This window comes from Artemia sp. Qi Xiang Cuo, chromosome 16 (assembly GCF_049724085.1).
Source record: "Artemia sp. Qi Xiang Cuo chromosome 16, ASM4972408v1, whole genome shotgun sequence".
NCBI lineage: Eukaryota > Metazoa > Arthropoda > Branchiopoda > Anostraca > Artemiidae > Artemia > Artemia sp. Qi Xiang Cuo.
The window spans coordinates 41,669,282-41,690,770 of NC_142809.1; the positions used below are offsets into that span (position 1 = coordinate 41,669,282).

At 34.7% G+C, this 21,489-nt stretch overlaps 1 protein-coding gene across 1 annotated transcript in view; it reads right to left on the reverse strand.

Annotated features, from left to right (window-relative positions):
* LOC148942917 (sucrase-isomaltase, intestinal-like) overlaps positions 1-21,489 on the reverse strand; it is a 104,014-nt gene that overhangs the window by 1,833 nt on the left and 80,692 nt on the right. The window contains exons 9-13 of the mRNA XM_089102396.1: positions 18,435-18,583; positions 11,812-11,896; positions 7,841-7,897; positions 4,178-4,302; positions 1,994-2,282 (exon numbers count right to left, since the gene is read on the reverse strand). Of these exons, the coding sequence (XP_088958522.1) occupies positions 1,994-2,282; positions 4,178-4,302; positions 7,841-7,897; positions 11,812-11,896; positions 18,435-18,583 (705 nt within the window). The remainder of the gene's footprint in view (positions 1-1,993; positions 2,283-4,177; positions 4,303-7,840; positions 7,898-11,811; positions 11,897-18,434; positions 18,584-21,489) is intronic.

Sequence of the window (21,489 nt, forward strand, 5' to 3'; positions counted from 1 at the left end):
AGCTCCTATCTACAAAAATGTGGAATTTTGCATTTTTTGCCAGAAGAAAGATCTTTTTTTCCCCATGGGTGATCGTATCGACCCAGTGGTCCTAGAATATCGTGGGAGGGCTCATTAGAATGGAAATTAAAATTTCTAGTGCCCTTTTTAAGTGACAAAAAAAATGGAGGGCAACTAGGCCCCCTCCCACGCTCATTTTTTCCTCAAAGTTACCTGATACAAATTTTGAGATAGCCATTTTGTTCAGCATGTTCGAAAATATTATAAGTATATCTTTTAGGATGACTTAATCCCCTGAAGTTCCCAGAGGGAGGGCTGAAAGTTATGAACTTTACCCAATGTTAACATATAGTATTGGTTATTGGGAAGTATACAGATGTTTTCAGGGGAGATTTCTCCTGGTAGTGGGGGGGGGGTTCGGGGGTTATTTGGGAGAATCTTTCCATGAAGGAAGTTTTCATGGGAGAAGGGACATTGCTATGAAGGGGACGCCGGACTTCCCAGCATTATTTAAAAAAAGATCAGAAATTAAATATAAAAAAAACAAGTTTTTCAACTGCAACAGCAGCAACATCAAAAATTTAAAAGAACAGAAACTATTACATATATGATTGGGTTCACCCCCTGGTCAATACCTTGCTCTTTAAGCCAGACATTTTTTAGTACTTTCATAAGAGCTATTTATTCTAATTAACGGCCTTTGTGATCAAGGGGTCATTTTTAAACAATTAGAACAAAATTCGAGCTTTCGCTTAAAGAGCAAAGTATTGACTAGGAGGTAAACCCCCTAATATACGTATTCAAAATATATGAATATAGAAGTTCGTCACGTAAGTTAATTCGTAAGTTACGTATATTTATTACTAATAAAAAAGTTCGTAAATAAAATTAAAAAAGTTTCGAGAAAGCCATTTAACCAAATAAAAGTAAAATTAATATGAAAATTTTGTTGTAATTATTGATGTACGGTGAGCCGAGATCAAAACCTGTATTTATTCAAAAACGTTCAAAAATTAAATAAAAAACCAAGTTTTTTTTTAACTGAAAGTAAGGAGCGACATCAAAACTTAAAATGAACAGAAATTATTCCGTATATGAAAGGGGCTGTCCCCTCCTCAAGTTTGACTCTTTCTCACAACTCTATTTTTTTTTTTTAACAATGAAAAACTTTAGCGTAAAGAGCGAGGCGTTGAGGAGGGGACGGCCCCTTTCATATACGGAATAATTTCTGTTCGTTTTAAGTTTTAATGTCGCTCCTTACTTTCAGTTAAAAAAACTTGCTTTTTTTATTTAATATATATATAAGCCTACCGAGCGCCAAGGCCCGGTGGCGATTGCTTGCAAGGTCCAACGACAATAGAAGTCCAACGACCAATCCACCAAGATTTGCATTAAAAAAGAGAACATATAACCGAAGGAAAGGCGATGGACAGAATCAAGTCAAAATAAATATATAGTATTGCGTTGATTTATAGTTTGTAACAATATCATGTAATTGATTTAAAACGAATATGACAAATGAAATATTGTCAAGTAGCTGTATTTTGGTAGATCGAGGAACCGAAATACAGACCATAAGGCTGAGTAGACACCCGAAGTTTAACAATCGAGTTTTTTGCTACATTGATTTCTGTAAACAAAAGTCTTTCCTACTTTGAACGCAATCCGACCTATCGGTACACAAGTTTTTTTGGAACTAACTATTTTCTTTGAATGAGGTCTTTTGCCAAATTATATGTCAGCCTGTTTCATAAGGTGTCCCGTGAAAAAAAAAACACGAAGACAGTATACTCTCCGCAGACAATTGCATTTAGCTTGGTAAAAAACCCTTTTTGTCAGTATGTGGTCCTGACCCCCTTCCTTAGAATTTGTCTTCCAGCATACTCCCTCTTTCCTCAGAAAAAAAATTTCCAGATACATGCGAAAGAACATGAGAGTTGTTTTTTCCCCACCTAGCTTACAAGTATGACGGTAAAATATGCAATAAACTTACTCCAGATTCAAGCACAGTAAAATCAACATTTGCTCCATTGACTTGTACTGTTGTTGGATTTGCCTTTACACCCATTATTCTTATTTGTCCCATAGTCAGAGAAGCCATTTCTTCGTATGTGTTGTTCTCTACAACGAACTCTAATTGACTAGTTGACACTTGAATAGAGGCCAAGAAGTAATATCCATTATTTACTGGATCAATAGAGTCACCATCGTCATAAAACAATAACCCTGTCGCTGCTTCATTGTCATCCAAAGCCACAATCATGCCCATTGGGTTTCGACGACTAGAAAAAAAGAGTTAGATAACAAGGAAATTATTTTAACACAATACTATTGAGATCCTTGACAGCACGTAACTAAGCTGTCATTGATCAAACAACTGAAGTAACACGAGTTGTGATTAATTATACCTATTTCATTTCGAAATAAAATCCTGCCATTGTTGATATTACCTCATTCGTAAGCCAAAACGCACGCATGACCCAGGCAAAGTAACTAGGATAAAGTTAAGGATCCCAAGTAAGCTTGGAAAGAAGTCAAAGAGCCTTTAAAACTGAAAAATTCTAAGTGGGATTTACCATTTATGGGTAATTGCTATTCAACAAACTTTAAATGAATAGCTTAACATTTCCTTATAATTTATATACAGCGTCACTTTTATCTAAAGATACAATAACACCCATTGGGATTTTAACAAAACAAAGAATTCACTCCTAATTCTTTTTTTTTGGTGCTTTTACATGATGTTAAGACTTGAGCAATTAAGAGTTTGTGTATTGACGAGTCAGCATTTAGTAAAATATTTGTGTTATGCAGAGAAAACAGAAAAAACTTGAACCATACGCTAGCTTGCCCTACCCAATATACAAACAATTTATCTTTATTTTCCGTATTTTGCAAAGGTTCAAAATAAAGTTTATAGTTTTTCATGGGTGTCTTGCTGTCCACAAAAGCAGTTTCCGCTCAAGGAATGGTTTACTGTTCGAGGTTGGCTAATCTATAAAATATAGAGCAAAAATATACCGCACACTCCAAAAATTAGAGGGTTAGCTTTTCAGCTTCTCCTCATCATTCCATTTATGACGGTTACTCTAGATCAGTCATAAAATTTATTTTGTCCTGAATGGACGATAGCAACCACAAAATTATAAATGACATATTCTAATTGGCTGAAATTAGCGCTAGCCAAATCTTGATATTGGTAAATTCTGATTATGAATGAGCCTTAACGTAAAGTCTTAAGCTATGCTAGTGTTATAGGTTCTATGGCAAAGTGTAAAAGCACAGCAAGGATAACGAAGGGTCCCCCTCTTTTATATAAGATATGTTTTTTTTTAATGTAAATTAAACAAAAAAAAATGCTTCTCCTATCAAGGTATCTCAAGTAGCTATTTATTCTTATAGAATTACAAGTGTTTCTTTAGCTGTTGTTCCTAACCTTAAACAAATATAAAAAAAAACGAAAAAAAAAAAAAGAAATCAGTCCCATACAAACTTAAATGTGATATTTCACGGCATAAAATGAATGGAAGGAACTTAAAACGTCCAGTTAAGGGTTTTCAACAATAGTGATTTCACTTTTATAAACTTAATTTCAACCCAACAGCATTTTCAAGGGGTTTCAAGCCCTCTTCCAAAATTCTTATAAATTAGTTTTTGAAACAAAGTTTTACTACTAAGATGAGTCAAACATTAGAAGAAAACCGTTTTTTATTCTAGGTATTTAGGATGGCTGCAGTCGATACTTATAAAATTTAAAAATAATTACCTGCTTCTTGCCATGAATTTTGGTAAGGAGTTATTCAAAGTCTACAGACTGCACCGGATTCTTGGTACACCTTTGAAAATAGTTGCAATTTTAAATAGTGGGCGAAAGTAAGGCTACACAAAAAAGCAACGGGTTGAGAGCACTATTATTGAATTATTAAACTTCTTCACTTAACTTTTTATTTGAAACTGTAGGTTAAGTTATACTTTCCTTCAAATTAATTAGTGTTGTCCTTATAGATCACTTATATCTAAGAGCAGTAATTATTTTAACAGGAAATATCAAATTATTACGTATAATTGTAAAATAAGACAGACACATCATGCAATAATTAAAGAAATTTTAGACATCAAATACACTTTTTAATTAATTAGTTGGAAGAGGGATATACATATTGAGTTAAAAACTTACCTGCTTTCAGTATTTACTGCTGGTTCTTGAGTAGGAATTACGTAGCCTCCTCTGATGTGAAGATTAATGAACGTTAATGGAGCAGATAAGGAAACGGTTTGACCTCTCGCCGTAATTTCTGTTCCCTGTTGAGAACATTAAAATTAATTTTTATAATAAGGATAATACCCCTAATTTGTCCACATTGAAGGGCAAATGATGGTCACTAATTTACAACTTCCGATCCTAACTCTGGATATTACATGAATTACTTGTTGATAACACAAATAATTTTTTATTCGTTTCTTGCTTGTCCTGCCTTATAATGCTGTTATAACCCGTCATTTCTTCGGAAATTTTTTCACAATGACGGAAAGTAAGTAAATACGAAGCGAATTGTATAGTACGTAGTACCTTTTGTGACTGTGTCTTGAACCACCAGCTTTATATACAGTATATTCGGATTAACACCTATTCTATACAACTCTATTTCCTTTGGTGGTCGGTTTATTCCCCTCTGGAAAAGTCCCCCAAGGGAATTTACCCAGTAAAATTCCACAAAACCGCAGAAAACTCCATCCTAAAACTTCCCCCAGGAAATCCTCTCGGGGTGATCTCCCCAATGGGGATAATAGCTCCCCCATAGAAAGTTTCCCTGACAAATCACCCTTAGAAAATTCTCTTCACGTGTAAAATTCAATAGCCAAGGGGAATTCAAGACAAATTAAAAGAATGAAGAAAACAAGGGATTCTGGAAAATTTTACTTATTCCAAAGTACGTGGAGAATATATGTGTAGAATCGATGTGTAGAATCGATCAGTTAGTGATAACGAACTGAAAGTAAGGAGCAAATCGGGCCAGTAGTATCCAACGTTCTAAGAACAGGAATTTTGATAAAAATTAATAAATGAGAAGAATTGTTTTTTACGCAGATGCCAAACATATAAACTTCATTAAGTTTAACATTGCACATCAAACGCCACAACCCTGAAAAAAATTGCCAAATTTTCAAAAATGGGGAAAAGACCCACGAAAAAGGTAGGCTAATCGATGTTAAAAAATTCACAACATTAGATTCAGCATATAAGAGAGTGCTACTGCGGGGGTTTCGGGGACGGGGAATTTGCCAAGGAAGAATTATCTGAGGGAAATTACAGGGGGTGAGGGTCGGGGGGAAGAAGCCTAGCAAGGCTTATTCCTCGTCTTCCTTTTAATGCCAAAAAAAATCTATTGGTGATTAATATCAGACGTTTTTTTACTGGTCACAAACTTTAGGTGCAAAGGCCGATGGGGATAGTAAACATTAAAGGGAGACTCCTTCCTTAATTAATAATAATGAAAAAATTATTAGAAATTAGAGAGGAAACTCAGAAATTAAAGACCAAAGGCATAGAAACTATTGCTTAAGAAAGATATATCTGCACAAAACTAACTCAAATAAGCAGCCAGTGATAAGTCCGTTTATTTCGGCTAGCTTTGTAGATAGGGTAAATCTTGCAGAGTCTGCAAAGCAGCAATTTTTGCTTGCTTTAAGTTTTAATTTTGTTATTTACTTCCGTAAGAAAAACTCTTTTTTTTAGTTTGCTAAATTTTAGTTTCTTGGGCACAAAAACGAAAACTTTCAAAAAAAAAAATCCGTGTTTGATTTAGGTATAGAAACTAAAGAAGCCGAATTTTTCTTTTCAGAAATAGGTCTTTAAATATTGGATTATGTATTTAGGTATATTATAAAATAGAAGAAATGTGTTTGGTAGGTTTTTTTTTGTTCAAAACAAGCTTTGGAGTTATCTCTTACCAAGGGGACTGGGATCAGATTATACAAAGGGGATCGCAAACCTTTAGTGAAGGGTGTTCCGTCATGGAAATTACAATTGTACAGTCATCATCCCTCCAATTTTTTTCACTCCATAAGATGTCCCATGGCACTTTACCATGAAGTCATTCAAATGAGGGTACAAGGAGCACGTAGAAAGAAATATCAGCTTTCAACAGAGTAATTAAATACCTCCCTGAGATCCTGCGGTAACCTGTTAGCCGTGGAGAAAAAAAGGAACTAGAATGAGATACAGCTAAGTGTGAAAAAAAGTGATTTCCCTCGTTTTTCAAGATAGGAGATTCAAAACTTCCAGCGGGGGTTTTCAAAAATGATAAATTGCTTGGTTATCTTGACAATTTACCATGACAATTTGCTTTCCCGATATTTTGACCCTCTTTCGGCGAAAATTCGCACTTTATGGTATAAAATGGCAGAAATGACACTTTGCGGTGGAACCTAAAATGTTTACTGAAAATTTATTTTTCTTAAAATGTTTATTATTTGCTCATGATTTATCAAAAACCTAAGTAATCACTGCAGCATTTATTTCATTATGATCTGACAATTTATGGACAAACAAGGAACTCAATGCCACATTGACTTTAGAGCTGTTTTCTAAGTGAGGGTGAGGGCTCACAGCCTCCTTTTTAACATATTAGAAAATTATGGGTCATACCACCTGGCTTTATCAGAATTTGTGTTCCCGTTAATTTGACCCTCTTTGGGAAAAGAATGTTGTTTTATGGTACAATATGGAAGAACAGGTCCGTTTGCTGTAGTTTTTCAAGGTACAAGTCTAAAGCCTTCCATGTAGGGTTTTAAATATTAAAAACTTAAATGGTTATCCCTGAATTTTTCGATATATTGGCCTTTTTAGCAGAAACACTGATGGTTTCTGCAGAAGATTATAGAAAACTATACTTTGCTCTAACCCTATCACTTTGATTACTTAAAAATGACACTTGGTGTTGCTGCTTACTTTTTCTAATAGCACTGACCAAATACAATCGCCTAATAAGGGGTGAAATCATAAAAAAATGAGACACATCAGTGCTGCCAATACAAAAAATTGAATATCCTTGTTATTCAAGGTAGAGGCTTGTGATTCTCGAAAACGGAGTTCTCAACCATATCTTTCAACGGTATACTATTCAAATCGATCCGACACGGTGAAAGGGCTATGGCACAAGCTCATTTCGAGAAAGGCAATTGATTAGAGTAGTTTTTCTGTGGCATCTAAAAATGTACTTTCAAGCTAATAATCAACAATCTTGTCTTAATTACATATAAAATAAACACGGATGATGATTCAAAAATTTGTCTGCTGTATGTTTATTAATTGATTCTATGTGATTTGTACATTCGCACAGCCAATGGGATGGTTTCAAGGATATTGACCCACAAAAAATTATATATATTGTTTAAAAAGAATGGAATTGGCTGCGGAGATAGTTTCCGTTGTTGGGTTGTCTCACTGAAAGAGTTCAGATCCTTGGCAAAGCAGAACCCTGCCTATATTTCAAAATTAAAATTTTCAAGTTAATTTGTTTTTTGCTTCACTATTGTTACTATGAGCGGTAGCCATTTGGTGGTCATTATACATGGAGGGTGTAAAAATGGCTAAAGTAGGCTTTGTGTTTAAGCATACGATTAGATCAAATCCTAAATAATGGGACATTTAATTAATATAAAGTTTTAAATGTTCGAAAACAAAGCTGTGTCACCATAGAATTACTAAAAAACATTACTGGTGAGGCTTTTGGGATAGCCAAAAAAGAAAACAGTTCTTTATCACAGTTATATTTTCAAGTTGTACAAAATCAAAATGTAAACTTAAAAGGAAAAAAAGCATAAAATAGATACTTACATCATAGTAGCTATACCATCTTGCATCTGGGAAATAAGCCTCAATAACAGTTGTATCCTAAAGTACAAAGTAAATCTATAAATTTTATGGACATACCAGTTATAGTACGAATTTGAAAATATATTCTATAGAAATATATTCTAAATATATCTTCTATGAAAATATATTCTATAAATGGGAAAAGTTCAGTGAACTATTGAGTCGCTTGAATGCCTGGTCCTAGGAAACATGTTATATCCTTTCATCCCAAAAACTCTTAAGGAAATCGGATTCTTCCAAAGGATCTTGGGATTGTTGGATTCTACACATAATAATATGTTTTAAATATTCTCATGCTTCTAAGATTTTTTCATATTAAGAATTGTAGGTCAGAAATATATGAAAAAGGAACCAGTCAGTACTGCCAAAAATCCATGCAAGAAAGTAAGCCCATTGCTAAAAATAGTAGCAACGGTTGTGTGTGTCCTGTTTACTTGTGTGACAGAAAAAATAATTTTAATACTCGATATAGTAGCAAACTTCATCTGCTAATTATGGGCCATTTGAGCGTAATTTAGCAATCATGGTCGTGGTACGCTTAGTATGGACACCAACTCAATACGACAAATTAGGTCAGGGAAGGTCCTTTCTCAAACCATTCAGCTGTTTTGCACGGGCATATAACGCAAAAGTTTCCAAAAATCTACTCCAGATTATTTTTTTCTGAATGTTCACAACTTGCTCTAGCCAGTAGGCTACAGTTTTAATGGCTTTATCCATATTCAGTATTTTCTTTTTTTAATACCTAGAATTTTTTGCTTCTGACATGCTTTTAAGAGGATTCGGAACCTTAAAGAATCACCTCATCACGTCCATTATAAATCTTTTTCAGTTAAAGTGGCCGAACTACTTCCAATTGATTGGACGGTCTTGCCATAACCTGTAGAGCTTGGATAAGAGATCCGCACAAATGACAACTGAAAGCCATCATCTACGATCCCGAAATCTTAGAAAAACTTTAACTTATTCCGTTTTGTGCCGGAGATAGAGATATTCACTTTTAAAAAACTTAAAACATTGGAAAGTCTGAATTTTTTCGATCAAACGAAGCAAAATTTTCTTTTAAGTTCAGAAAAAACAGTCCCTAGTAATGTTTTAGCATACCTTCTAGAAAAACACTAAAAATCAGCTCAAAGAAAATATCATTTAAATTATTTAGCGGCTTTGAGAGTTCCCTGTGGATCTACCTTAGCCGAAGCTGAAGTTTGCAAAATTATTTCAAGGTATCAAATACATTTAGCGGGATATCGTAATTTATCTGTTACCTTAGCATAAATTCATTTGCGAGTTTGGTTGTGATTCAAGGTGTGATTATAACATTCAATAAACGAGTACTCTCTAAGAAAGAATGACTTAAAATTAAGACATATCTTGGTCAAAAATATACTCACATTCATCATACAAGCCTGGTCATCTTGAAGCAATGAAGTTTCTATTTATGATAAGAAATAAGAAAAGACAATTAGTACCGAAAATTGGTTCCTCGGGAACAAAATGCGTTTCATTCTGAATGAATTTAGTTCTCTACTTTTAGTTCTATGACTTACCTGGGAAGCTTTTTATATCTCATACTGACGACGCCTTTCTTTAGTTCCAGAATCCAGGTCGGAAATAAAAAAAATTACAGAGACTCCCTTTCATTCTTAAGAAATGACGAAACCAGCTGTAAGCTAGCTTCAGATTTGAGGAAGAAATATGTATCTTTGAGATTATACCATTTATCTTCGAAGAAAACATTTGCCCCAGCTTTGCATCGTATCATCGACATGTCCTATACACTTGGAAAAACATGAGCATCTGTAAAGCTATACCCGTTAGAACTATGACATTCCTTCTAATGTCCACCAGACCCCGTCTTTGAAGGATTCAAGTTCCGTCTAAGATACTGTTCTCCAATGTGTAAAAATAGCTTTTCGACCTTATATAATAAACTGTTTCCAACTTCCACCTTTGATACACAATTTTTCACGACCATTTTTGGATAAGAAAAAGGAACCTGGATGAGATTAGAGGATAGAAAAATACGGAAACTTATGGCCGCCAGCGAAAAGGATCAAACTTTTCGTAACACGAAAAGTAAGACTGTTTTACAAAGAAACTTAAATGAAGAAGTAACCCGTAAATGGTATCTTTTCATCTGAAACTCCAAATGTGATTTTCATCTGACTCAACAATTTTTTATATTATTTTCTGTTGCGTAAAAAAAGCACGTAGTTACAGCAATTTCCTTTTATATTAGCCCTTAAACGTTTCTCTATGATACTTCAGCGCCCCACTAGCGGCAACCAAAAAATAACAGAAAAGGAAAACAAGTATACAAAAGCAGATTCGTCAAAGTTTCCCATACGAGAAAGCAATTTTCCCTGTTGCTCAAAATCGTAACTATAATTCCCTTGTATCAGGGGCGGATCCAGGATTTTTCTTCGGGGGGTGGGACAAAATAGGTTGATCCGATAAAATTGCGTAAGGAGCAACTTTATTACGTTAGGGGGGGGGGTGTCCCTCGCCCCCTAGATCCGCCACTGCCCTGTATTAGATTTTCAGCTATGGTGATCCCGACTGTATGATCTGAGCCAATATTGGATGGTTTCAGGCAATTCTTTGAAATTTGTTTTCACAACAATCTGTTATCATTAAGATTATTCGGTACAATTCTTACAATTTCTTAATCAGCTTCAACTGAAGATCGTACCACACTTGACAGTTTTTTGTTTTTTTTAATGCATTTTTTAATTATTATTGACATTGAAACGTTTCATACGATATGATTAAACAGCAAAAGAGAGCCTTTACCTTTTATTGAAAATATATTTAAAACATTTCTCTCGTTTATAGATTGAAAAATAGGAATAAAAAATATTGCCGGTTTTGAAAAGAAGGGATTATCTCATATGCTAGAAATACTATGATAGGGTAAGTTTTTTGGCAGCATTCATTTAAACATTGGCTTAGGCAAAAGTGATAGCACTATATAATTTCTTAAGTGCATTTTTTGGTGGTAAAGCAATTGTTGACAATGGGCTCGTTCTTTACCAAATTCTTGCCAAGAAAATAGGTAAAGGTTTTTCCTATGTACGATATTCATAAAACATCAACCTACTGCGTCACAAAATATGCAAATATGATTTACAGAGAACATGAAAATATTCCAAGTCAGAAATTAAGCTTATTTTTGAAGGAGCAGCTACTGTCGTGAACTGGGCAAAGTAATCGTTTGATTAAACTCTACTGTAATCATCAGAAGATGTGTTATAATTTCAACTAAAATCATCCAAGCTGTGAATTGACAGCACCTCAATACTTTAGGTTTAGAATGGAAAATATAACACAACACTGTGAATATTAATAGACGTATTTTTTTGAAATTAGAAATTACATGATGTATCAAAGTCAGAACTTGAAAACCATCTACTATCTAAAGATAAAAAGCAATTTTTAGATAATGCGGAATTATATTCTAGACCGAGGTTAAATGTCATAAAAGCGGATAATTTGGTGAAAATTGTCAGAAATGTAATAATTTTGCACATATAGCATTACAGTTTTATGTTTTTTTTCCAAATATATAGGACTTGTCAATGATATGACTCAAATCTTGGGCAAATACTTCCCTCTAAGGTAAAGGGTGAAATCTCAAGGATACGGATTTGTTCCTGAAATCTAAACTAGTTTACTAGTTAATACAAGCCGGCGAGCATAGAGAGAGTAGAGAGTAGAAGTGCTAAGAGAGTAGAAGAAGTTTAGCCCAAAATACGAGTTTTTATTTTTGTTTTATTTTCGCTATTTTACTGTTTTTCTTTACAGATTTATTTTGTTTTTCTTTAAAAAAAATTGATAGCAACCTTTCCTAAGGAAATTTCAGTAAAAGCTATATTTTTGAATGTTTTAAGTATTAAAGTGTAGTTTCTTACTTTAAAACTTTTATAATTTACCTGATATAGGACAGGAGATACCATAAAGGCAGGGCCAATTAGGAACTGTTCGTCAATATTCCATGTATTTGTGTCGGTTGGAAACCTAAGAAAAAAAAGACTAGAATAGTTTATTTTACTAACCTAAGCACTTGTTTGGAACCAAAAGATTGCTTACCTCAACAAACTGAACTTATTGGCGGATTTTCGACAATCATTTATAAAAGTATTAATGCAGATTGAAAAAAAATTAATTCATTTTTCATTTAAACTGATAATGGTTTGTTTTCTGTTTCTTCTTACGGCTAATTAAAAAAAAAATAAATTATTTTCCAGAAACAAAGAATACGTCCATAAGGTAACTTCATAGCTCTTCAATCCTAAGATAGAGCATCCATAGACACCTAGTCCTTGGGATTTACGACAAAGGCACTTTGGGGTCCCTCTCCTGATGCCTGGAACTGTTTTAATTAAATTATGTTGTTAAAATTTCATTTTCTATTGAGAAGAGTTGCTCTTAATTTATATTTCAGTGCCCTGAACTGTTCTATCTAGGGATATAATAGAGCTATTTGGATTTCAACTCCCTGATTTTCCAATGTTACAATTTCAAAAGAATGATTAACATTTATTTTGTTGTCAGTAAAGCGTAAATGACGCAATACACATTTAAAGGGTTACGATGAGGGAGGAGGGAGACAAAATCCTTTTAGTAGGAATTTTTGCTTGTTTAAGTTTACCTTGAGGATTCATTATAATTATTGCTCACTTTAGAATGTTTTATTCATTCATATCTGTTTTTATTTTCTATATGTTTGATTATTCATTTTAACTTTTGTTGGTTTTGTGTTTCATTTATTTTTTGATAATAATAATTTCTGGTCTTCTTTTTCAACATTCCTTGAAATTTTGACTTAATAATCTTACAATTTCTAAGATATTGCAAAAAAATAATTTGACAGCCTGGATGTACATAATACATTTTGATTTAGTTCAATATATCCCTCAGCATTTGTTGAAATTCTAGCTTAAAACCATTAAATTATCTGGGTATGTTTCAGATACACCTTTTTTACAACCGGTATGTACATAGTGTCTTTCGAATAGACTATACTAACAACCTGAATGTAAGTGACGATTTGTGCTTAGTTCTAAGCCCGAGTGTAAGGATATTTTTTAATAGAGGCTCTGGTCCTCTAAAAAAATCATTTTACAAGCACTTTTCCTGATTTTCTGTCTGTCAGAAGACAATAGAGGTCCACCCAAAGCGTTAGCCAATGCTAAACCCTTGAAACAAAGGTTAACTAAAGGATATATTACTTTGAAAATGTCATCTGTGTCATCACTTTGAAATGTGTATAATGTGACCATTGTACATATCATAATGGGCTTATGATCATAACATAAACCTGACAAGGACTGTAATCCCTGAGTGTCAAACTGGCATCTGTCAAAACAGATCCACCAACGACCGAATGTTCGTTGTCAAACAAGTTTGGGATATTTTAAATTCCATAGAGATCTATACCAATTACTTATCAACTTCAAACAAGCTTTTAGTGTAATCTTACTAGACGGTTTCTGGCACGTCGTGGCACTTTCTGGCACGCACAGTCATATTTTTGGTATTATTAAAAGCATTTACAACAATTAGCCCAGTAAAAATAGCTCAATAAAAGGCCCAACGTCAAACTGCAGAAAAATCAGAGAATAACATACTAAAAGCCCACCAGAATCCACCCATGGGAAAATCCGTGGCAGGGGAAAAACGGGGGAACCAGGGGAAATTTTGCAAAATCCAGAAGTGTTCGGATTGATCCAAGTCAAGATGATTTCCGATGTAATTTTTAACGTAGAAGCCAAATCTTGCATAATAATCTCGATTACTCTGTCCCCTGAACATTTATGAGGGGGGAAAGGGGGGAAGAAGGGGAGATTTTGGTTTTCCAGGTCACTGCGATGTTAGGATGCGACCATCCTGCTAGCAGGATATAGACCTGGCATCAACAAGTTAGCCTTCGGCATGACACCTAGTGACGAGTTCTCTGGACTGACATCTATTGTCTCTTCAGTGACTGAATTACCCAAAAATGTAACGTGCTGAATGCTCAAAATAGGCAAGTTTTCTTGTGAATTTTTGGTCATTTTTGTTCTGAATCTTCAAGAATGTTAGTCATGTTTTGTTTATATTTTATAATTGAGTATTATTTCGCTTTTAATTTAAGACTATGATCAGTTTAGTGAAATTTTATTTATATTTTTAACCACGCCATCTTGCGGCTCCTGGCACCGAATCTTAATTCTTGAAATGATCAATCCGTGGAAACTGTGTTAGTTACCTCACTGACTACAGTTCGCTATGTTCGTTTAATTTGTGCTTCAATTTCGGTTTTCTACAAGAAGAGGACAAATCTCGTGAATTTCTTTGCTCCGTATCTCCCTAATTATCCAACTAAAAAATTTCACAAACAGGGAGTGCTGACAATATCTTATCAGTCGTGTAAAGTTTCAGTTTTGTGCTTGCGTCGGGGACTGGTTCGTTTAATTGGTTTTACTGTTTCTTGTCATATTTACACTAGTTGATATGATTATCTACTGTACCTTTTTTAATTCACTGATGATTATTTGGGTTATTTTTTTTACCAATTGCAGCTTGATGCAATGATGTTCATATTATTTATGTTTGTTCAGTATTTAAGAGTCTAAAAAAAAAGAAACATGTCGCGTACCTACAGAGCAGCGTATAATTGAGTTTTTTCTTTCTTGTTATGTGTAATTTGTTCTAAGAGCTGATTTAGATCTTAGCTCCAGCGTTCGTCACTAAAAACCACATGTATAACTCCTAAGTTTGTGTGTACTGCTTTTGTTTTGCTTATTGCTCCGTCTTTTCCTTTTTTGTATGACGTGTTTTCCAATGAATAATAATAACAATAATAATAAAGGAGATTCGCGGCTTCAGTCCTCTTCCCACATCAAGTTCTCTGTTACTGAATTAAGTTCTCTGTTATTCTAATATTATTCTAATATTCTAATTAAGTTATATTCTAATATTATATTCTAATATTCTATTATTATATTCTAATTATATTAATATTCTAATTATATAAATATTTTAATTATATTAATTATGTAATATTCTAATATTATATTCTAATATTAATATTATAATCAGGTTATTCATCAAGTTCTCTGTTACTGAATCTTTCGTATCTTCATTTCAGACGAGTATGGCTTCACAATGTGCAATCTGTCTTCAGAGCAAAAGAGATGATAGCAGTCTCTCTACGCTTGGAAGCAAAGGTGCCATCCCTTGCACATACTGCAAGGGATGGCTGGAAAGCCAGCAGAGACTTTTGAACTCAAAAGGAAAGATAAAGTCATAACTATGGCTGCAAAGTCAGCTCCGAAGCTTGATGGTGAGCCGGTCGAGATTGACCTAACGTTATTGTTCCAGCGACTAGCAGCTGTAGCCACTGCCGACGGTCAGGATCTGTCGGATACTCTTGGTTATAAACTTTTCAATTTTCCTCCTGCACTTTTCGGGTCATACCAACTACTACGCAGAGCTGACAAGGCTTCCCTCTCAAATGCCCTCTGGAAAATGATCGGAGGGTCTTCTGCGAATCTTTCAAGAGTTTCAAATATGTTGTAGATGAAGGATGGCTCCTACATAAATTGCCTTGGACAACTGGCGCTACTTTTGGAAAAATGTGTCTGGCCTAAGCTAGCTATGTCAAAGCTCATTTTGGAAATGCTACGGTTGTGTTTGACGGATACGAAGATTCACCGTCAACAAAAGACCAGACTCACTTGAACAGATCGAACGGAATAAGATCTCCTGATATCGACTTTACTGAGACAACAACGGCAACCCTCAAAAAGGACTTTTTCCTGAACAACCTGAAGAACAAGGGAAAATTCATCCTCCCGCTTGGTGGAGCGCTAAGCTCGTCAGGATGTCGCGTGGTGTATGCTTTAGGTGATGCAGATTTCATTATTGCAACAGCCGCAGTGACAAGTTGTTCTGAGGTAGAAACCTGTCTTGTTGGCAATAACACAGACCTGCTCGTGTTGCTTCTTCACCATTGCCAGCCAGGAAGCTACCCACTTTTATTTCGAGCGGAGACCAAGCCGGGAACATCCAAACTCTGCAACATAGGAGAACTAAAAAGCAAGCTTGGGGAACTCACAGAGGTCATACTGCCCATCCATGCTTTTCTGGGATGTGATACGACCACTAGGTTCGACGGCGTAGGAAAGCCAGTCTCACTTATTTTGGCTAAGATCAATGAAGAATTCCAAAAAAATGCGGCGGTTTTTCACCGGAAGAACTCAGAAAAGCATCAGATCATCAGTGCAGTTGAAAAGCTCACACTGCTTGTCTATCGGGCTAAAGCTGATACCAACCTTCAGGATTTGTGTCACACCATATTTGTCACAAAACTGGCTTCTTCGACCTCGTTCGTCCGCCCAGAAAGCTTGCCTTCGACATTGTCAGCTGCGAAGTTTCACTTCTTCAGATTTTTCTGACAGGTCATGGAGTGGATGGGTTGCTCAGCTGATCTGGCTGAGGTTGACTGGGGTCGGCGGCTAGACAGAACCAAGTACGTACCTGTAACGATGGACTCAAAGCTAGCACTCAAAGCACTACTGAGAATGGTACGATGTGCTTGCAAGTCAGGTTGTGAAACTAAGCGTTGCAGTTGCAAAAGAAACGGACTTCACTGCACAAAAGCATGTGCCGAGTGTCTTGGTACCGACTTCTAAAATTCAGAAAGCATTGACCTTGATGATGATTTTAACAACTAAGTTCCTGTTTTAAGTTTTTTATTATTTGATTTGTTTTAAGTCTGTGATTTGTCGAAGAACAATCAATCTGTACCAATTTTATACACCGTGATGATTCTTAATATACTCTGATCGAATCCTTGTTGAAATGGGCTCCGCAGCAAAAAAAAAGAAGAAAGAGAATTCAATTTCCCTACTTTTCACCCTCTGCCAGTTTTTCCGATGAGGGAAAACTAGTATTCTGAAGGAAGATTTGGATTTTGCGTCTCAAATAATATCAGAAACAGTCTTTATTGCGATAAAATCAAGCAACTCTGAGTGTTACTTATTTTCCCCCTGTTTCCCCCGCTGGCTCTCTAAGATAATCCCTGTAGCGTTACAAGATAACTAAGGTGCAGAGCTCAGGTTGTGTAACTTGAAATATACAGGACTAGGTATTTACAACGCTAAAATCAGAGGTCCTGGCATTTTTTCAGAATTTTTTCTCTTCCCCTTCTTTTTTCTCCTGTCAAACTTTTTCCCATCGGTGGATTGTGGTGAGCTTTTAGTATGTTGTTCTCCTGATTTTTTGGTGCAAAAATAATTTTTGTTGCAATTTGTTTGACCTCAAACGCTGTTTTACTGGGCTAAATTCGATAAGTTTGATGCAGATCAATAAAGGTTTTATTAACCGATTCTCTTCCCTAGAGGAGAGGAGCAGTGATTCTATTTCTCCCTCAATCTGTTTATGTATGTTTGAACACTGTTATTACACTTGTCCAGGAGCCAACGGCACTACTCCCAGCTTATCGGTTAAACGAGTAATTAGAGGAACTGCACTCAAATGGTAACGACACTGATGATGAAACAAGCTAATTTGGGAGGAAGACCAATACTAGCAAAGTAAAAGCAACGAGGACATCACGGCATATAAAAGCTGTCCTAGCAAAATTGCTAGAAGGCCAAATAGGTGAGCCACTTCGACCATCCAGGAAGCCAGTCGCTTTCTACAAGTGACTTCTTAAAGTACATTATATGACACCTTGCACACCCTTCAGCATGTTTAAAGCCATGGTACTTAATCTGGAAAAACAACTTGCTACTACAGAAAATGAAAACACTTCTTTTCTGAGTCCTAGTTGTTCTGGTATCAATTTAAGAAGCGGAGACTTGGACCTGGAAAGAGGAGGACAAACACCGATTGGTAGCCTTAGAAAATAGATCGCTAAGAAAACTTGCTGACAGCACTTGCTTTGACCGAGTATCAAACAAAAGGTTTTGCTTCCCTAGACCATTCTATAGGCAATCCAGCTCCGACAGCTTCATCCAGCTCTAACTGGTTGTCCAACAGTATATTCAAGGAGGTTCTCCAGCCAAACTTTCTCAAATAGTATTAGAAGGTCTTATGCCTCCCTTCGGAGAGGAAAACCTCCCAGGCCCTGGTGGGGAAAGTCTTTCAGACATCCTCACTAGGGGCTTCTACGGATTTCAGGGATCAAAGTAACCGAGAGAAAGCTTTGTCGTAATGTGCTTGGAGATAAATCTTGGATTCCAGCAGCCTTACTGTATGGTAGGTAAATAAAAACATAATATTGAAACCATTCCTTCGAAAAACCAGGTTTATATAAACTTGTTTGGATTATCTTGCGTTCTGAAACTTTGGCCTCTTCCGGAATAGGTTACTGATGTCTTCTTGAATACAGAACTCAACAGAAATAATTAAACTATCCTAATATAGGGACCAATCCTTCAAAAACTATTTTCTCTTAAATTATCTTGACATTCATTGGATTAGAAAGCCATGTGCTTCAATTTTGTGGTAAATCATTGATGTTTTGAATCCAAAATCAACAAAATTCTAACTAGTTGGAACTTACTCGTGGAATAAAGGTCTTGCAACTGTGTTACCATACATCACATGATTGTAAAATTGGGTATAAAAATAGGGTAGAATTGTATAACGAATCATTAATGCTTCTTTAGTACTGCTAATAGCAGGTTCTCCCCAGATTGCTGGATCTTGCTCCTGTAATAGAAGAAAATAATTAGTAAAACCTAGATAGTAGTAAAAGCAAAAGCTACAAAATAGTAATTTTTAAAAGCAAAACAGTTGAAGGTCTATTTACTTATGCAAAGAATTGAGCCGAAGATATACAAACATAAAGTTTCATAAATGGCTGAAATAAAAGATTTATTATCATTAATTTAGGTGAACCTGACAGGATCTTTGACTAGTTTTGTTTTATTTCTGTGTTTATGCCATCTCATTGGAAAAATATTTTGCTTCTTCAGTTTTCGTTAAAGTTTTCGTTTCAGTTTTCGTATTTTGTTTGTTATAATAGATACGTTTCTCTCAATATAGTGTACCCCAAACGTCCCAAACTGATGTTGGAATCATACTGCTTGCATTCCAATGCAAATGACAGCCATAAATCGTCAATCAACAACAATAAAGCGTATAAACCATTATAATTTTTAAGACCATCCTGAAAACCCCTTTAGAGTTCCGTTTCCGCATATTTAACACTTGTGACAATAGTCTTTGTGTTTTGTATATATTAATTTTTAAAAAATCTTAAAAAAATGCATTTTTTAAACCATAAGTCAACAACCACATTAAACCAAAAACAAGTATCAGCAATATGATAGGAATGATCGAGTATGAAGCTGAAATTTACAGCGCTTGTTGTGAGGGACGTTGGAATACCCAAGAAGCAGTATTTTCATCCTAATACTGCTACTACTACTGCTACTGCTACTCTACTACTTTTGCTACTGCTACTCTTTCTATTGCTGCTAGAGTTAAGACTACAACAAATTCTACTTCTGCTACTGCTAGTACTACTGCTACTACTGTTACTGCTACTACTATTCATTTCATCTTTATCTAAACCAGATAAATTTTTGTGGACCCCCATTTGCAAATTGTAAACCCCCATTTCCATCATATTACGTTAAACCCCCGTCAGTCTCTTGTGGATCCTCTGGGGTCCAACTGGATCACTCTGGTAATAAGTTGTCTAAACGCTAAGACGATTAAGGGTTACGAGACTTGATTGCACGCAAATTTAACTATCCCTCCGCTCACACATGTATTGCCAGCTATCACTAAGCTGCATATCAATTGGCTGTGATTAAATCAGCTCTATTCTTTAGGCCCAGGACATACCATGTCACATTTATTGACGAAATCAAAACTATCCACGACATAAGTATCAATTATGTATGTCGTTAGTAATTTCTGAACTACAATATTTTTCAACTTTCCAGCATAAAAATATTTATTAACCAATCAGAGTCAGAGTTGAGGCATAATTTTTTGAATCTAGAAAAGATGGAAGTCTGAAAAGGCATTTTTTCCATCTGTAATGCGAACCTGACAGAAGACAAAAAAAAGTAGTATGCTAGTATAAAATTGCTGGGCAAGATTTAGCAATGTTACAGTGTTGCAAGACATTGTTAAAACTGCGTATTTTCTCTACAGATGTGAATATGGTGCGGTTCGGGCATTAAACTTCCACCCGTTGTAGTATTTTACGCGCATGCTGAATTTTGAGTGAACGAACTTTTCTTGTGTGAACGAAGAACATTTCTTCCTTTGTGCAAAAAAACCGTTTAAGTTACGGATATTTTCCATCGATAAAGCAAAAATACTATGTTCTCACAATCTATAATTTTGTTTATACAGGAAGGATGCTCATGGAAACGTAAAAGTGGAATAAATCAATAACAAGAATTTATAAACCTTAGGACATTTCTAGTAGACGAAAGTAAATGATGGACGACCACTTTCCTACTGGAATTTTTGAATATTTTATAATAAAAATCTTGCTGTATGAAAATTAATGGCCGATTTAAATTTCAATTTTAATTCAAAGTAGGTTAAGTTTCTTATATTCTATTCTAATTAAACATATTATCTAGTATCTTTTGTTAATATTAGAAGGGCTTGAAAATACATATCATCTGTGAATTTTTATTGATCTTAATGACGATTTTTATTGTTTTAAAATTTTATGAAAAAGGCTGTAAACTATAATGTTAAATTGTTTGTTGTTTTTTTTTCTTTTTTGAAAGGAGGATAAAATTTGTAATGATTTGACACCTGGCAATTTGCTTATAGTGACCATTCAAAGACAATATAACTCTACTTGAACTGATTATGAATTAATTTAGAAATTAATCTTGAGTCTATTTGACGACTGTGAGAACACAGTGACAAAAAGAACGTTTAAAGGCCTTTTGGGGTAAAAGCGTCCCAAAATAAAAACTGAAAACAATGCTAAAACATTTTATTCATTTATCCATTACTCCTTGCTTAGAAGGCAACCACAAAAGTACTATACATTCAGGAATGTGTTCTTTTTGCATAGATTCAGATTTTTTATTATCATTTTTTTTGTTTAATTTGGTCCCTCAGTAATAGGTCAATGTTAATTGCTTATTCAATTAGGGTCTTCTGAAGTCATAAATAGCTGAATCATTATCTTCAAGAGTTTTTTTTAGCTCTTCTTTCATTTTTTTCCGTTTTTAGGAAACAAATTAAAAACAAACAGAGATTAAATAAAAAAAAATTAACAAAAATAAAGAGGGAAGCAATGTCTTGAGAAAAGCCAAAAAAGTAACGGAAATTATAATGAACAATAAAATAATAGCTAAAGGAAACGGAATTATACTTAATGAAAATGGAACAATAATGATTTTATGAGGTACAAAAAATAAAACAGATATTCAACTCAAACTTAAAACGAACTGAAATTACTAGATACATGAACAGGGAAGTCGTCACCCTCGTAACCCAATTATAGGCCAAGTGTCATTCGCGATTTACTGAAAGCAATATATGTTTGAAGCTATTTCTCTTTGATCATTATATCATTGAGAAATAGATAGAATAAAAAAAGCTCTGGAAAATAATGCGATTATATTTTT